General features: G+C 41.1%; 1 protein-coding gene across 3 annotated transcripts in view; it reads right to left on the reverse strand.

Annotated features, from left to right (window-relative positions):
• NME7 (NME/NM23 family member 7) overlaps positions 1 to 18,618 on the reverse strand; it is a 77,773-nt gene that overhangs the window by 45,321 nt on the left and 13,834 nt on the right. For 2 of the 3 annotated variants that reach the window (XM_081199035.1, XM_081199034.1), the window contains 6 exons: positions 17,793 to 17,900; positions 12,048 to 12,214; positions 10,656 to 10,766; positions 9,356 to 9,406; positions 6,932 to 7,139; positions 2,605 to 2,710 (listed from right to left, as the gene is read on the reverse strand). In XM_081199035.1, the coding sequence (XP_081055161.1) occupies positions 2,605 to 2,710; positions 6,932 to 7,139; positions 9,356 to 9,406; positions 10,656 to 10,766; positions 12,048 to 12,214; positions 17,793 to 17,795 (646 nt within the window). In that variant the 5' untranslated portion in view covers positions 17,796 to 17,900. Of the gene's footprint in view, positions 1 to 2,604; positions 2,711 to 6,931; positions 7,140 to 9,355; positions 9,407 to 10,655; positions 10,767 to 12,047; positions 12,215 to 15,798; positions 15,898 to 17,792; positions 17,901 to 18,618 lie in introns of those variants that run through there. The other variant, XM_081199036.1, reaches the window with a different exon arrangement.

An 18,618-nucleotide genomic window follows, 5' to 3' on the forward strand; every position in this document is an offset into this window, starting at 1 on the left:
ACAGTTGCGACTTGACTTCGAGGAGCAACTCATAGAATGCGGTGTGGTAGCCTTTTTTGAGGTTTTTAAAGACTTTGGTGATTTTTGAAGCTTTTCCAAAACTTTCCCAACACCGTGCTTCGCAAGACGAAAAAAATCGCAAGACGACAAAACTCGCGGAACGAATTAATTTCGTCTTGCGAGGCACCACTGTATGACCAATATTTTTAATCATTAGATGGTGGAAAAATTTAGATGAAAAATTAAGAAGAAAAACAACAATGTGTGCATTTAAATACATGTAAAAACTGAACAGCCTCTTGAAGGTAGGCATTGGCAATCTCTGAAAAGCACTTCCATTATTTCCATAACAAAGTAGAAGGGCAGGAAGAAAAGACAGTTTTAAATAATAAAAGCAAACGTTGCACTGAAAGATGGTAGACAGCTGAGAGGAGTGATGTATTTAAGTATCTGGGAGCAACTTCCAATAATGCAATGGACAGATTTTATTTGCAATTGTCAGACTAGTTCCAGCAGAAACAGGATGGGCGCTGGCTGTTTTGACAGCACAATCCTATACTTGTCTATGTAGAATTAAGTCCCAGTGAGATCAGCTAGTTACTCCAAGGTAACGGGATATAGAATTGCAGCCTTAGTTTTTTAAAGTAAGGCAAGTAGAAGGGTTGTTACTAAGAAATATGCAGATCTTTTCCCAAGTACCCATAAGTCATATAATAGGCACCAGCATTTTGGATTGATAAGATACCATGCAAAACATTTTGCCACAAGGAATTGTAATATTTTCTGCAACAGACTAACATGACTTCCTCTAGACATCATTTAGAAAAACAGCGAATGCTGGCTTTAGATAACTTGAATACAGCTGACGCATACTGATTCACATGTGCCTTATCCCACCATATAATGGTTTATGACAGTTGCCTAGTGGTGGAAAAGCCACAGAATCTTCACTTGTAAGAAGTTTAAATATGCTCCAGCTGCCCTCTCAAATGCCTGGTAACCTGATGTCGAATCTTCCATATCAACCTTTAGGAAGAGGGGTCTAAAAACTACAATGCCCCAAAGGCTGCATAGATCACAATAAGGTTCTGATTAGCATTTACTTCTTATACAAATTTGTTTTAGAAATTATCAGCAGCTGAACCAAAGCATATAATCATACTGTAAACAGTCGTAATCATTTCCCAATGGTTGATGGTAGGGAAAGGGAGCAGTTTTCTATATAAGGTTATGTTTAGACATCAACCATTTCAGCTGATCTGATGAAGAAACAACACAAAGAACTCCACCAAAAATAATATGTTTTCAATAAATCACAAGGATTTTTAAGTGCTAACTCTGTATTTTAGTACTGCATGTGTAAATTAGTCTAAGGCAGGCATGGGGAGTTTGTGGCTCTCCAGATGTTGCCAGATTATAACTGGTTTAAGGGAAGGCTAAAATTCTGTTGGACATGTTTCCAGGTACCCAAGTGACCTGAAAAGGAAGTGCATCTATGTCCTCCAATTCAAAGTCTCCCCTTGCCCTGACTGCTTTATTTGGCAGAAGGGGGAATATCATCTGTTTGAATGTATTTCCAAGAAAGGTGATGCCGGGTGTGTGTGTATAACAATGGTGTACACTGAGGCCATCTTGCAGCCCTTTAGGAGTTGGGCTACTCTGTCGCAAAATGCTTTGTTACCTAGTCTGTCACAGAATGCTTCTTCTCGTCCAGACGAAGGGAACAAAGTTACCAAGATGGAAGTGTGACAAGGGCATCACAGACGCTCAGTGTCTGGGTCACCACCACCCACTCAGCTTCTTCTTCATTTGCCTCTGGTTAGGAGGTTTTCCCAGTAGTGATGTATGGAAGTGAGAGCTGGACCATAAAGAAGGCTGATCGCTGAAGAATTGATGCTTTTGAATTATGGTGCTGGAGGAGACTCTTGAGAGTCCCTTGGACTGCAAGAAGATCAAACGCATCCATTCTTAAGGAAATCAGCCCTGAGTGCTCACTGGAAGGAGAGATCCTGAAGCTGAGACTCCAATACTTTGGCCACCTCATGAGAAGAGAAGACTCCCTGGAAAAGACCCTGATGTTGGGAAAGATGGAGGGCACAAGGAGAAGGGGACGACAGAGGACGAGATGGTTGGATAGTGTTCTTGAAGCTACCAGCATGAGTTTGACCAAACTGCGGGAGGTAGTGGAAGACAGGAGTGGCTGGCGTGCTCTGGCCCATGGGGTCACGAAGAGTCGGACACGACTAAATGACTAAACAACAACAAGGAGGTCAGACATTACAGGTTGTGTGGTATTTTGCTACTTACACACGCATAGGCCTTCTATGGACAAGTACATATTAGCATGCAGCCTTGTAGAAGTACAGAGAACATCAACCGCTGTTAAACATAATTTCTCAAATGCTATATTTATGCAATTTGGTCTGTGTTAAATGTCAACAAGCTGTGAGCTAAAATAAAATAAAAACATAACTTTCTTACCTCCAGCCATGCACAAAACACATATGGTAGCAATAGTGCAAGTCTAAATCTAGGCAGCTATTCAGCTAAGAAGAGAGATGCTGAAGGGCACTTTCAGCCGAGGGTCAGGTCAGTGTCACCTACCTTCTTTAACTGCGTGAGGCTTAATAACACAACAAGTACAGTGTGTGTATTTTGCAGTGTTTGCAGGTCCACGGCCTCCACTGGAGGGAAAGAACAACTCCAGCTCCTGAAAATAATTGGAATTAAATACATTTAATTGTGCACAAGTGCATGATTCATAGTCATAGGACACCAGTTATGTTTATGAGGGTCAGAGTCATATTCCCAAAGCAATACTGAAATCCTACGTCCTCCCCCATTTATTATTATCTAGCCAATGGCTGTATTTCAAAGTGCTCTGTGACGCTTTCCTCCAGAAGCATGGTTTTGAACATATTTACACTTACACTCCATTAAACCCCATACACATATGGTATTCCATTAAGCTTCACGTTCAAATTTGCTCATGCTGCTACCTATGCAAAGGGAACTACTCACCTTCCATAATTTAAGATATGTTCTGAGTAAGCACAAACATAGGGCATCTGTCCTTCAGTACAACAGTTTTAAAACACTAACTCCATTCTTCCTGGCAAGAACCCTTCACAAGGTGAATTCTCCATGCCAGGTTTTGTATCAATAAGACAAATTACCTGGATTTCGTGATTAACATAATTTTCAGACTTTGTAATGACAAAATGTTGAAAAAAATTCTTGCCTTAACTGTAGAGCGGCTCTATAATCATATTTGTAAGCCACTTTCCCCCAATGACATCTTTCGGACCATCTTGTATGCCTAAGGAATGCCTAACAAGCATCAGAATTGTGGATGCCTCCCCTTTGGCTTTCTTGTTTCTTCCCCTCCCTTGGGAGAAGAGGTACAAAGCAATGCACTGGAAGAGTGAGAGGAGAACAGAGAGGATAGGAGTGGAAGATTCACAGGCAGAAAAAAGGCCAGGCACAGCCAGCCGAGAGGAGAAGAGAAAGGGCAACTATATCCCCATCTCCACAAGTGGGAGAGACAAGGCTTGAAGGAAGGGGGGGAAAGTCAACAGCACAGAGACCAACCCATGGTGAGATGTTCCTGGCCATCTTGCAGGGTTGAGTGTTGGAATCTCTCCATCCCCGGGAATGGAAAACCTCACACCCACGGTTACAAAACTCACAAAAAGCAGAAGCAAACACTAGAAGTGGTATGTCTCACATGCCGATAGACATACTGCCCTGGATAACTCAGCAGGTGACAAACTGTAAATGCAACCTACTATTGGGAAGGAACAAAGCAACCTTTAACTATAACAAATTCGAACAGGTGGTCTCTTCATTTGTATGCAGGGCAAACGATTTAGTCCAGGTTGACTTTAATAGCTATTTCTTTCTTCCCAGAACAATTTACAGATGCTGCATCCTACAGGTTTCCTTGGTAACTGGTACAAGGCTACATAACAGTTTGTGCTACCTGCTCATTCAATACACAATCCGAACCACTGTGCATCACTCCAATAATTATGAAGTAAAACAAAAACACTAGGGTAGTAGAATTTGTAATCACGTCTAAGAGAACTGTGCAACTAAATATTTAGTTCAAGAGTGAAAAATGAACTATATTTTTAAAAGCACAGCTGTAATCCCTCCAAGGCAAAAGCATTTAAAAATAACTCAATTTGCCACCATTTTGTTCTTTCTCAGCCTATATTAAATGATCCCTGCAGCATTCCAGGGCAAAGAAACATCAACACAGCAATAAATCATACAACTGTAGAGTTGGAGGGTACCCAAGGGTCATCTAGCCAACCCTCTGCAATGCAGGCGACCCATATAGGGATCGAACCTGCAATCCTGGCGTTACCAGCACCAGCTAACAAACTGAGCTAGCTGGCATCCCAGTATGCTCCTCAATACCCCATTGGCTACTGACAGTCCCTATTCTCTGATCTAAACTATCCCTATTTTTTACTTTTTGGGAAATGCCTGTTAAAATGTTGTTAATGTGAATTGCTAGCGCTGTTGTTCTTTAGGGTTCAAGTCTCTCTCCAGTTCAACATCTGAGTGGGGTGGCGCTGGAAGCATCTTCTCTTCCTCCAGAGCACATGCAGTGTTAAGCGCACACACATGAGCACAGAGCTGCAATGTACTGTAGTTCATAGCTTACCAATTTCATAAGCTATGGAGGTTTGTTTTGCACAATTGCTAACAAATTGTAGGTGCTTAAATCAGCAAAAGACAGTTGACTTCAGGGTAGCTTAATAAGGCACACATGAGGTGGAGCAGAGACTTAAACTAAGTGCAATAATATAGTACGTGTGGAGATCTTGGTATGAGAATCAGCTGTTACAAGGTGCTGTGATGGGTTTGAGAGCACACACTCACATTTTAAATGCATGCTCCAAGATATTAAACTTTCTTTCTTCCTCTCAAAGTTTGCCTTCTCTTTCAGGCCTATATACTTTTATTTTAGCGTTCATGTGTCCTCTAAATAGCCCAAAGTAATGTACTGGTGTACTTTCCAGAGTCTATATATGCTACTCCAGCTCCAGAGGCCTCACTTTTCTGCCACAATTGGTCTGTCCATTGGACAGCTACGAGTTCCACAGCATCAGGCTTACAAAGACCAGATGTGTGACTGCCAGGTGTTTTGCTACACCAGCAAGTGTACAAACAATGCCAGTTGCCTAGCAGTGCAGTCATCTCTAGGGCTGTGGGCCTGGGTTATTAAGGAACCTGAACCTATAGTCACTTCCCTCCCTCTGCTGAGCCCAACAAAATAAGGAGAAGTTAGTGGAGGGAAGAAGGTAACAAAAATGAGAAGTAAAGACTGGAAACCAGGGAAAGAAGTTTCTTATTGAATAGTTGCTGGGGTGGGGATACATCCAAGTGCCAAGGACTACACCAGCTTTCTTTTGCCTTCACACTTTGTAGTTCCTTAGTTACATGCATTTTATAGTGCTATGAATATGTATGTAATATAACAAATAAAAATGTTGATTCTTCTATTTGTCCAGCATCCTACATTAAAATAACTAATTTTAACAAAAAAATAAAGGGAGGCAGAAAAATTATCAGAGTTCCCAAGCAATTGCTATTCCACAGAGAACAAATAAGTGAGTAATTAAGGCGCTGTGCGCAACACTATTCTTAGCTACTCCTGACAGCCGTAAGAAACGTGTTTCCATGGAAAGCAAAACAGGTATTGAAGAGCAAAGCTCAAAAGTGCTCTTTTGTCCATTCTGTTTTCTTATGGCTTGTAAAGATATATATAGAAGCCTGGCCTTTAGTCAAGCCGCAGTTCCAGCAGAGAACTTTCAGATGGGCTTTGTAATCCACCGCAACAAAAGGTCATTAAACTTCTGAGCCGTTCCTTAGTGTATTTGCTTATCGACATGCAGCTTTGACTCCCACAAGATTTGGGGGGGGGGACCAAGCTCCAATATTCTCATCTGTTTAATTTAAGCAGGGTCAGGGTCAGACAAGGGATGCTGGTCTGGGATGCTGCACCAATGAGGAGGCTCCCAAATAGCCTGGGGTGTGGAGAGGGGCTGCCATTCAGCTCAGCCTTATGAGTTGACTGGTGGCTGTTCTGATTTTCTTTAAAAGAAGGCGGTTTCACCGCACACAGCACAACTTCCTCTACGGCCACTCCCTAGCAAAGATTCCGTGATGCAAAACATCACGCAGTTGCCTGCCACACTTCCTAGAATAATCTCAGAGCAATACAATATCATACTGCATTTCCTTGATGTAGCCCTTCTGGGAAGCGAAGGGAACAGGCACAAAGCAGCACAGTCTTCTTTTAAACAACAACAAAAAAACCCCTGGTCACCTCATATATTTAAGGTACATGGCAGCCATCCCATCAATGCTGGATTTAGGGTGGGGCGGGTGATTCTTCCACACAGGGTACCAAGCCGAGGGGCACAAAATATGCCGCAACTATGACATAGTGCATTTGAGAGCATGCGCAGAACAGAAGGTGAGAGGGATGGGGGCATTAAAATAAGCAAGGGGGGTTCGTCCTTGCTCAAGGCGCCATATTACCAAAGTCCACCCCTGCCTCTTTCCAGCATAAAGGCAGGCAGTGGGGAAGGAAGCCTTTTCCCTTCCTAACATTTCTTTAAATATCCTGTAGAGATTGTCAAGCACAGGGTCTCTACAAGAGTTTTGAGAAAGGGTCTCCTTTCCCTCTGCATGGTAAGGGGAGAAAAGGCAGGGGTGAGTATTTTCTTTCTTTCTGATGAGCTAAGCCATATAGGTACTATATGCCATGTAGCTGAACCAAGTTCAGACCACAAACATTGGAAGTAGCCAAACTCATTTTTGTATAATATATATGCCAGTAGAAGCCCAGGCATCCAGATGCAGAAAGATTCACCTTATCAAATATATAATTTTGGGGGAGGGGGGGACTTACTCTAGCAGCAGAAGCAAAAGAATCTGGACCATGAGCTACATTTCTTATGCCATCAGTTCCAAAACATGCCCTAACGCTATTTGGGGCATCAGTACGGGCCACAGAAGAATTTGCAGGTCCTAGTAAATTCTTCCATCTGCTTATAGCATCATCTCCCAAGATCTCCATGGCAACAACGGGGCCACTTGTCATAAATTCAAGAAGCTCACTGCAAGCAGAAAAGAGAACAGTTAGCATTCACATTGAACAGGACATTCAAGCGGGATTCAGCTGCCCTAAATGCAAGCAAACCAACAGCCCCAAGGGTGGTATGCAACACTGCTGTCCTGCTCACAGACCTCTCCTTGCACAATGGAACTTCCTCCTATTTCTCTTTTCAACCCTCTGGGGAACCCTCTGGAGGAGATTTGGGGGGAGGGCATGTAGGGTAAAGTTACCAGATTTGTTTCAGTGAATCCGGGAACACTTTTCAACTTCCTACTAAATAAGATGGATTTTGTCAGGGGACTGATTTGTAAATCTGGGCACCATCCCCAGGAAACGGGGACGTCTGGTAACCTTAATGTAGGGGGCGTTTCCAAGCACAATTCAGAGTGTTGGTGCTGACCTTTAAAGCCCTAAACGGCCTAGGCCCAGTATACCTGAAGGAATGTCTCCACCCCCATCATTTTGCCCATACATTGAGGTCCAGCGCTGAGAGCCTTCTGGCGGTTTCCTCACTGTGAGAAGCCAAGTTACAGGGAACCACGCAGAGGGCCTTCTTGGTAGTGGAACACCCTCTCATCAGATGTCAAAAAAATAAACAACTATCTGACGTTTAGAAGACATCTGAAGGCAGCCCTGTTTAGAGAAGTTTTTAATGACTGATGTTTTCATGTATTTTTAATCTTTTGTTGGAAAAACCCAGCCAGATGGGTGGGGTATAAATAAATAAAATTAATAATACTAATAATAAATTTAATAATATTTTTAATTATTATTATTATTATTAGGAACAGAAGGGGTCCTGTTGTATGAGTGGAACTGTTTGCAGTGTTGGATATAATGCAGCATATAATTAGCCATTTTCTAAACACAAAGCTGCAACAAAACCACAATTTCACATGAGTTCCCAAAAAGTTCTAGCTTGCTTGTTCTACTACCTTCAGGCAACAACATCTGGAATAATTTCTGTCTAATCTTTTAGGAGAGTCTGCACTGGAGCTGAAAGCAGACTCCCTTAAATACCCAAGTTCTTATCCTATCATTGTTTTATTTCAGATCAAGTAGTTGCATAAGTGCCAGGCTCCTAGTTCTTCATGAACTGGCAGCCTGTAGGACAAATAAGGCTTGCCAAATTTATCTGGGCTGCATGGTAAGCCTCTCCCTCTGTCAATCTCCACTCATTGTTACTGCTCAAACATGGGTAACTGGGTTCAATATCGTATATTGCTTTTTTCATATTTTCGCTTTTATATGTATCTTTGTTGTTGTTGTTTTTCTCCCTCTCACGTTTCCTTCTTCTTTTTCTGTATCACTTTATTTCTTTTAACTGAAATCACCTTAATAAAATATAAATATTAAAAATAAAAAGTGGCTCCCATTAACAAAATACACACATGAACACACACATGAACATATGCTGTACAGCAGTGCAAAAGCATTCACTCTATCACTGAGCTACTAGCCCTTCTCATTTGCCTAGTAATGAGGAAAAAGCATCAGTTGCCAAATAATTTCTTTATATTTCAGAAATATACGTGAGGCATTTCAGGGCAAAGCCTTCCTAAGGAGGTTTATGAAATTATTTAACAACACAAGGAAAATGTTAATACACAAGCAAACCCATGCCATTCCAAACTAAAAACAGCAACAGTTTGAAAAACAGCAGTCAACACCTCAATAAAATGCAGAATGAAACACATCTTTTTTTAAAAAAATGTGCATTTATTTTAAATGAATGGGGCTATAGGTCCCTCTTTTGAGAGAGACTTCCATAGATGAGGGGCCACTACTAAATAAGTATAAGTATACTTATAACTATAAGTATCTCTGGTATTTGCCAGTCTGATAGGTCTTAGCAGCATACCTGCAAGCCATTGGAAACTAAATTCTTATGTTATCCTTCAAATAACCCGATTCCAAACTATTTAAGGCTTTGCAAGTTAAATAAGCAAGGTAAGGTGTTGTAATTGCTGTCATTGACCATGACTCAGTATATGGCAGCTGCTGCTTCTGCTCGGTTTTAGGATTGTGGGGAGAAACCAGGAGGTAAGCCAACCCTGCAAGCCTCCACAGTCCCATATACCTCTAAAAATACTACCCACAATTTATTGGTATAAATCTAAATCTAAAGATCAAGCAAAAATCAACGTCAATTTCATATTGTTCATATTTCACTGGGAACATTGTACAAGTCAAAACATCCTGCAAACTGAAACTTACTTGTAATAAGGCTTAGCTTGGTGATCTGCGTAGAAATCTATTGCTTCTGCCCTACAAAAGATTTGTTTAAAAACACGCATCATTAATGCTTTTGTGAAAAACAATTATTAATCAGCAATGGCTTCACCCACAGAACCACAAGCGGAGTTCTGCTTGCGCCATCAGGTTTCTCTGAACCCTCACAGGATCAAAGGAAGCTGCCATATCCCAAGTCAGACTGAGTAGTAGGCTGAGTACTGCCTCCACAAGGTGGGAGCAGCAGTCCAGGCTTTCACTCAGGGGTCTTTGCACACTCCACCAGGGATCTGGAATTGTACCGCCAAGCTTATTTTTGCATTAGTAAATATTTTACTAATGAAGATTACTGAGTCTGAGGGATTTTTTTAGAAGCAGGCATTGTTTTGGAGCTAACTACTCTGCTTCCAACAGAGCAGGCATGCCCTGGGTCGTTTGGGGCATGAACCCTGACAAGATAGGTAAAGACACTTGAATGGTTAAGTCCAGTCAAAGGCAACTATGGGGTTGCGGCGCTCATCTCACTTTCAGGCCGGCGTACACACACACACATGTAAAGGGACCCCTGGTGTTTCGAAGCTCATCTCGCTTTATTGGCCGAGGGAGCTGGCGTACAGCTTCCAGGTCATGTGGCCAGCATGACTAAGCTGCTTCTGGTGAACCAGAGCAGCACACGGAAATGCCATTTACCTTTCCGCTGGAGCGCTACCTATTTATCTACTTACACTGGCGTGCTTTCAAACTGCTAGGTTGGCAGGAGCTGGGATAGAGCAACGGGAGCTCACCCCATTGCTGGGATTCGAACCGCCGACCTTCTGATCAGCAAGCCCACTAGGTTTAGACCACAGCACCACCTGCGTCCCATATGACAAGATGCATATGCAGAAGCATACAGAGTGCTGCACCACATCTCTCTGGACCACATCTACTTCACCACATTTGTCTGGATCATGGCTAGGACCCAAAGGGATACAGTATCTTAAATACATGGCTGCCGCCATCCCATGAATCTCCTCCCTGCATCTTCCTCTAGTATTCAGTTACAGCATGTGGGTGATATCTCTTAATGGTGCTCAGCCTTTCCCATCTCCCCTCTGATTCACTGGCTGCTGTTTGTGGAGGGGATGGACAGAGCACGAAAATGCTGTGCATGTTGGATTCACAGATCCGCTTTAATGGAACATGACCAGGTAACATGGGGAGATATAGGTTGGCAACAGTCACCCATTCAAGGTAAACAATAGTTTAACCAATTTTTGAAAATCTCAAATTATTAAAACCTCACCTTGAAACTTTTGTCATTTTGGCTTTAGTTATTGTAAAACCAGCTCTAATAATCATATCAATGACATCTCCAAGTTTGAGTGCTACATCAGGTTTCAATAAAGCCAAGGTTCTAGAGAGGGAAGGGAAAGAAACCAATAAAGTCAAAATAAGTTGTCAAAATATGAGCTTAAGTAAATCTCCAACTAAACAAATACCATTTCAAAAATATGTTATTATGTCTGTTATATGCATTTTTATCCTTCATATAACCAGCTGAAGGTTATATTTGACCAGTACAATAAGAAGAAGAGGAAGAAGAGTTTGGACTTGATATCCCGCTTTATCACTACCCTAAGGAGACTCAAAGCGGCTAACAATCTCCTTTCCCTTCCTCCCCCACATCAAACACTCTGTGAGGTGAGTGAGGCTGAGAGACTTCAGAGAAGTGTGACTAGCCCAAGGTCACCCAGCAGCTGCATGTGGAAGAGCGGGGAAGCGAACCTGGTTCACCAGATTACGTCCACTGCTCTTAACCACTACACCACGCTGGCTCTCAAGTGGCACATATGACAAAAAGTTGGATGGGAAGGGGAGAATGGTGGCAACAGGATGTGCACTTGCGTGATGGCTGCCCTTTCTGCCTTGCCCTCTGGAGGCCTGTTAAATTGGAATATTGGGGGGCAGTAATCATGGTGTCTCACACCAGGAAAATGAGGGTCTCCCTGTCTCCTGCTCTTTTGTAGTGCAGTTCTATTATTCCCATACTGAATAGAGAGGGGGCTGCAGAGAGGTATTTTGGGTTGTGACAACATCACAGTAACGTTCATTGTTAATATTCTTTCTCACACTGTGGGCTGGAGGGTCACTTAGCTGAGGGAGATATTGGCTTTTGACAACCCTCTAAGGTAATATACTATTTTTATTGTTTATAGCCTTAAGAAGATTATATAGAAGATGATTAACAAATTAATCATCAACATCCAGGGAGTATCTTGCTATCTCACTTGAGTGCTAGCACTTAAGGTTCTTATTCTTTCCCCAGAGATTGAAGGGTAACTGAAATATAACCAGAATTTAGGGGGTGCACATCACGCTCTTTCTCCTTAGGGGGCGGAGAGAAAGAGTTTGCTGAGGAGTGGGTGTTGTGCTTTAACTAGTGTGACATTTGGACAATAAACTCCTAGAGGGCTGTGCGCTATTGTCATGCACACAGAGAGGAGAGGAAATGAGGATGCATCCCTAACTAATAAGCAATCACTGTAGCAAGGCTCTCTCTTTGCCCTTTCTCTCTTGGAGGCTACCAGCTGGTCCAGGCACCCTGGCCAGCCAGAGAATGAAGGAGCACAGACATCTCAATAGCCTCAAGTTTATAAGGTAGAAAATAAGAGGTTCAAAGAAGATATCCTCTCACCTTTCTTTGCGACTGCCCAACATGCGGGAAGTATATTGATCCCCATAGTCAACCAAATTGAGGTGGCGTGAGAAGATAGTAATTTTGTTGCCCACAAACAAATCTTTAAACTGCAGATCTTCATATTTGATGCGATTTAGGAATCGGCAGCGGTTCTTCATGTCATACTGGTAAGGTAAAGAGACTGAATAATCTACATGCAGGTCTAAAATACCTTTGCTTTTAAAAAGAAGAAGAAAAATATCATGCACAAAGAGAAACAGATACTGTTTTTTAATAGTTAGTTTGACTACTGTTATGTGCCCGTGCAAAACTAGCACCTGCTACCAGTTTGCTTCTGTGCTTGATTCAAGTTGCTTGGGGTTAGGGCTTTAAAGCACTAAGCAGCCTGGGACTTGGGTACCTTAAGAGCCACTTCCTTCCATACATTTCTTTCTGAAGGCTCCATACTTCATCTGAGGCACTGCTGCAGATTCTTCAACTTCAGAAGGCAAGGCTGATGGCAACCAGTGCTAGGACGTACCCTAGGATGATACCTATCCTGCAGAATGCCTAGCAAAATGTGTCAGGCCCCCAAATTATATTCTTTCAATAGGAAGGGAACTGGTGCTAAGGTCATGGCTAGAAAAGACATAGCTCTTCAAAAAGTTAGTTGGCTGATGGCTGGTTGAGGGGGAGGTCCTGGTGTTTGGCTGTGCTAGACTTACTGTGCTTTCTTGGTTTTTAGTTTTTATTATGGGGTTTAAACTGGGAGTTGTTTTAGATTTAATTTTATTTTTTTGTATTCTGACTTGGTAGCCACCTTGAGTTCCTTGGAAAGTAAGAGGGATACATAAAAAATAATAATTAAAGAACAAGATTCTGAAGTACTGGATTCTACAATACTTCACAATCTGCATTTATAGAGATCCTTTTTCTAATGCACCTATACCAAATGGTTTGAGGCACAGAAGAAATAGAGGTATCATGAGCTGAACTAAATGATCTGCTTCACAGTGCAGTCATATACATGTTTAATTAGAAGTAAGCCCGGCTGAATTTAATGTAAGGTTACCAGACATCGCCATTTCCTGGGGACAGTCCCTGAATTTATAAATCAGTCCCCTGACAAAATCTATCTATTTAGTAGGCAGTTGAAGAGTGTCGCTGGATTCAACTGAAAAAAAATCTGGTGATCTTAACTTAATGGGACTTACTCTCAAGTAAATGTTTATGGGGCTGCAGTTTTAACCATACTTTTAAAAAAAATGGCAAAGAAAGAGGGGGGTTTGCCCTGCCAGACATGAAACTGTATTATGAATCAGCAGCTTTCTGCTGGTTGAAAGATTGGCTACTTCTAGAGAACACTGATATTTTGGATTTGGAAGGGTTCAACAATGTGTTTGGGTGGCATGCATATTTGTGGTACGACAAGGTTAAAGCTCACAAAGCTTTTAAGAACCATATTGTCAGGAAGGCAGTGTTTAATGTCTGGACAAGATACAAAGATTTATTAGAAAGTAAGACCCCAAGGTGGTTGTCACCAATGGAAGCTAAGGCTCAGAAAAGACTCAATATGGAGGCCAACTGGCCAAAATATTGGGAGATAGTAGAAAAGGATGGAGACACATGGAGATTGCAGAGTTTTGAGAAATTGAAGGATAAAGTGCGGGATTGGTTACATTATGGTCAGATTAGGGAGGTTTTTAATAAGGATAAAAAAACAGGCTTCCAGGTGGAAAAATCGAAACTAGAAACAGAACTGTTAGAACCAAAAACTAAGGTACTTTCAAGAATGTATAACTTGCTGTTAAAATGGAACACTCAGGATGAAACGGTTAAATCAGCTATGATAAAATGGGCGCAAGACATTGGCTACAACATTATGTTTGCTGACTGGGAACGGTTATGGACCACCGGTGTGAAATTCACGGCATGTAATGCCTTGAAAGAAAATATTATGAAAATGATTTACAGGTGGTACATGACCCCAGTCAAGCTTGCAAAAATATATCATTTGCCAGACAATAAGTGTTGGAAATGTAAAGAAACTGAAGGAACATTCTTTCACCTTTGGTGGACGTGCCCAAAGGTTAAGGCCTTCTGGGAAATGATCTATAATGAACTAAAAAAGGTATTTAAATATACCTTCCTTAAGAAACCAGAGGCCTTCCTCTTGGGCATTATCGGCCAAATGGTGCCAAAGAAGGACAGAACTTTCTTTATGTATGCGACAACAGCTGCAAGAATACTCATCGCAAAGTACTGGAAGACAGAAGATTTGCCCACTCTGGAAGAATGGCAGACGCAACTGATAGACTACATGGAATTGGCAGAAATGACTGGCAGAATCCGAGACCTGGGAGAAGAGATAGTGGAAGAGGACTGGAAGAAATTTAAAGATTATTTGCAAAAGTATTGTAAACTGTAAGAATGTTAGAATGATGCAGGATATGAAGATAACATGGCATTAGTGACATATTTGAGAGGAGTATGCAAAATTGGTTTATAAGAACAAAGGTGAAATTTGAACAATACTATGTCAAGCTCAAACAATTGATAATAAAGGGGGGGAAATTGGAGACATAATAGCTGAAATGTATAATATAAAATAAGATTTGAAAGAAGGTGAAGTTTTGCTGAATAAGATCTTGTAAATGGGAACACAGAAAAGGGAGATGTGAGGGAGTCAAGAAAGAGGGTTATGGAAATAATACTTAAGAAATTGAATCTTTTTTTTCATGTTTTTTATGCTTTTTCTCTGTTTTTTGTATGCTTCATATGTTTTTCTTGTATTTTTTGGTTTTTTTGATTGACTGCGATGGTGTTTTTCTTATTTTGGTTGTGAATGTGAAGGAAGTTGGTTATATTGTTTAAAACCTTTAATAAATATTTTATTAAAAAAAAATAAAAAATGGCAAAACAAATTCTGTTCATAGCTTTCCCTCAAAACAATTCCTACTGATGAGCATACAGTGGTGCCTCGCAAGACGGAATTAATTCGTTCCGCAAGTTTTGCCGTCTAGCGAATTTTTCGTCTTGCGAAGCACGGTTTTAACGGTTTAACGGTTTAACGTCTAGCGAATTTTTCGTCTTGCGAAGCAAACCCATAGGGAAATTCGTCTTGCGAGGCAAATCGAAAACGGAAAAACCTTTCGTCTAGCGAGTTTTTTGTCTTGCGAGGCATTCGTCTTGCAGGGCACCACTGTATTTACTTGCAAATATGGAGAAGATTATCTTTATATGGAGTCACTTTTTCCAAGCCAGAAAGGAAGACACATTGTATACATGCCTTTACATTTTTACTAAGTGTACACATTTATTATCATCATTTATAATTGTACACAAGGTATGAATAAGCCCACTGTGAATAAGACCAGTGTGTCCAAAACAGCTTATACTCAGGTTAGTGTGCACAGGATTGAAGCATCACCCTCCAACACATAATAGCACATCCAGTTGCATATAGTACTACAGCAATAACTGAATATACTGAGTTGTCTGACCATTTATCACTTTCAAAAGTAACCTTTTGGATATTCCTCAAATTGACTGAAGAGCATAATTCCAAATAAACAAATACTTTCAATAACCATCCCAAACTGAAGGCACTTGGAATGAGAGAAAGGGGAACCAAACTGCTTCAACACAGAATGTCTGAACAGGACTGAGCACAAAACTTATTTATACTCTAGCTTCATTGGCATTCAAAATCCAATAGTAGGTTTGCTACTGTAGTCAAATAATAAAGTTATTGTTTCCTCCAATGTACCTTCAAAATACTGGATCCCAATTACTTCCTGGCTCTGTTCCATAATATTTGCCAGAGCTTCTGGTATTTACTGCAAATGCTCCAGTTTCTTCTCAATCGCTACCAAGAAGTGTGACAAATTGGAAGATTAAAAACAACAAAACAATTCCCCTTCCTCTGAGGTTTTTATATGCTTTGTACACCTTAAGTTATTTATAAATCTGATTAAAACAAAGAGGCAGGTGCAGAGCAAAGTGGGTAAACAAAAGCAAAATCAACATCTGATTTGGTAAATACAGCTTGCAGATTTATTGCTCTCCCTGTTGCTTTCTTTAATAACCAAGAGTAAGTGAACTAGGCTGGCTTAGAACCGAAGAACCCATTTAGGCACATGAATGTGTGTCTACAGGCACACTGGAATGTCTCCTTTTTTCAGATGGTTGCTGCTTCCATTTATTATTAATATTAATTAGTTTTATTCCCCCGCCCCAACTTCTTCCTCCCAAACCAGCCCAACTCTCAATAAGTTTCAACATCAGCTTGTCTACAGGAGCTGTTGGATATGTGCATGGGTCCCAGATCTTAATGGTCTACAAATCATTAATCATCTGAAATTGAATTCTAAGAAGGACATTTGGGGGAGGGGGTTAACATAGGGTAATAAACTGACTGACAGTATGTCTTACATTGAGTTGCCTTTATCACTTGCTTTCTTCTTTAGCAACTTGGTAAAGATAAGCACTCCCATGAAAGATGGCCATATAAGTAGATGCATTACTGAACCAATTTCTGTTTGCAAAGAGGAAAGTGGGTTTCTGATAACTCAGAATTAAGATGCCCTCTTACCAACCAAAGAAATAATTTTTATTGGCATAAAATGCAGCCATTCTTTCCCTGATTTAGATTCTTCTATTATTAGTACACTATATCTTGTTTCTTCTGACACCAGGAACAATTGCAGTAATTGGCAATTTCACTGAAACAGAATGCAGAGGAGAATATAAGAGCACAAAAGAAAGGTAACTCCATCCTCTCTTTGAATCACATGGGTAGGACTCCACATGATCAGCCACAATCTCTGTCTTCTGTGCAACCACCAGGTCTTCGTAACAAGACCTTTATGTCCCTGAGCCAATTAGATCTGGGCATCTGCTGAATGACATTATATACAATCCCCAGTAACATACTCACTAGCATTTAAAATATGAAAAACAGGAGGGTACACAGGTGGGCAGAATCCATATACTGTGTATCAGAACAGAATTTAAACACAGCAAATTAAACTCTAACACACGTCCAACAAGAAATGGCTGCTTCTCAGCTTTCCAAAATGGAGTTTTACTCTTAAAGCAGAGGCCAATAAGGTGAAGCTAGACAAACCTTGGAAACCATATATTGGCTTGATAGTTTAAATTCATATATCACCTTCTTTCCATCACTGAACTCAAGGCAGAATGCATGTAGTTCCCAGGTTGTCTCCTGTCCAGGCACTGACCAGATCCTGACCTGCTTAGCTTCAGTGAGGCAGTGGCGCCATGTGTCTTCAATTAAGAGAAACCCTGCTTTATATGAGCCAGTTCATGACAAAGCTTTCACCATCCCCATGGTAAATAGCTATGCATACAGGAAGCCTGGGAAAGGCAGCAGAATCATAGGTTCACGCCTCCATGGCTGGCGCTCAAAATAAGTCTTCCATGTACTCAGTGGATGAATGAATCTCAAGCAAGACTGTTCAAGTAGTCCTAGTTTGACAATAACCTTTATCACCACCAAGATGTTTTATAGTATCATCAGGAGGCCCTAAAAAAGCTTTTTTTTCTTCTAGGACAATTTAGCGGCTAAGAGAGAATAGCAATTCTTGTGTTTTTGGCTTCACCATAAGATCAAACCAATAATGCCAAGGGTAGCCTATTTTGCTCTCAACCAATGCAATCTGCAAGGTTGTCTTATAACCGCCCTGAGACCTCCGGGTATAGGGTGGTATAGAAATTCAAATAACAACAACAACGTCTTACCATCTCCACTGATCCATCTTTTGGGTAATACAGAAGCTCATAGCGTCGAAAAAGTGAAGCATTTGTATCATACCACTCTGCAATGAAAGCGTATCTTTCATCCTGGCTCTGAAAGAAAGGGAAAAGAGGAATGGAGGAATTTAGTAGTAATCGCATGAAAGACAATTCAGGAAAATGCACTTCATCCAAATGAAAGGTTGATCTGCAGCAAATACATCTGAGGCACAGCACATAGCAACAACATTGCTAGGCCAGAGCAACACATCATTCAGATGCTGAGATTTCCCAAAAGTAACAATATAGAGACTGCAATATGGAGACTACAACTACTGTTGACTGTGCAGGGCCATTCTAGTTATTACTGAGAGATAAAAGTACAGTGGTACCTCAGGTTAAGTACTTAATTCATTCCGGCGGTCCATTCTTAACCTGAAACTGTTATTAACCTGAAGCACCACTTTAGCTAATGGGGCCTCCTGCTGCCGCCGCGCCGCCAGAGCACGATTTCTATTCTCATCCTGAAGCAAAGTTCTTAACCTGAAGCACTATTTCTGGGTTAGCGGAGTCTGTAACCTGAAGTGTATGTAACCTGAAGCATATGTAACCCAAGGTACCACTGTACATAAAGAATTTGAATACTTGAAAAGAGTTATCTAAATGCGAAGTATGACTACTATTACCATTACATTCTGCCTTAAGTTAGTTTAAACATAAGCCAATGACTCTTACTGAGATGACACCACCTCACCCACAGACATCTGCCAGGGGAAGAGGCCTCACAATAGCAGCTTTAGTCCTTCCCATTTTTCCCATCAAGTTCCTACCT

This window comes from Podarcis bocagei, assembly GCF_964188305.1.
Source record: "Podarcis bocagei genome assembly, chromosome: 6".
In the NCBI taxonomy this organism is placed as follows: Eukaryota; Metazoa; Chordata; class Lepidosauria; order Squamata; family Lacertidae; genus Podarcis; species Podarcis bocagei.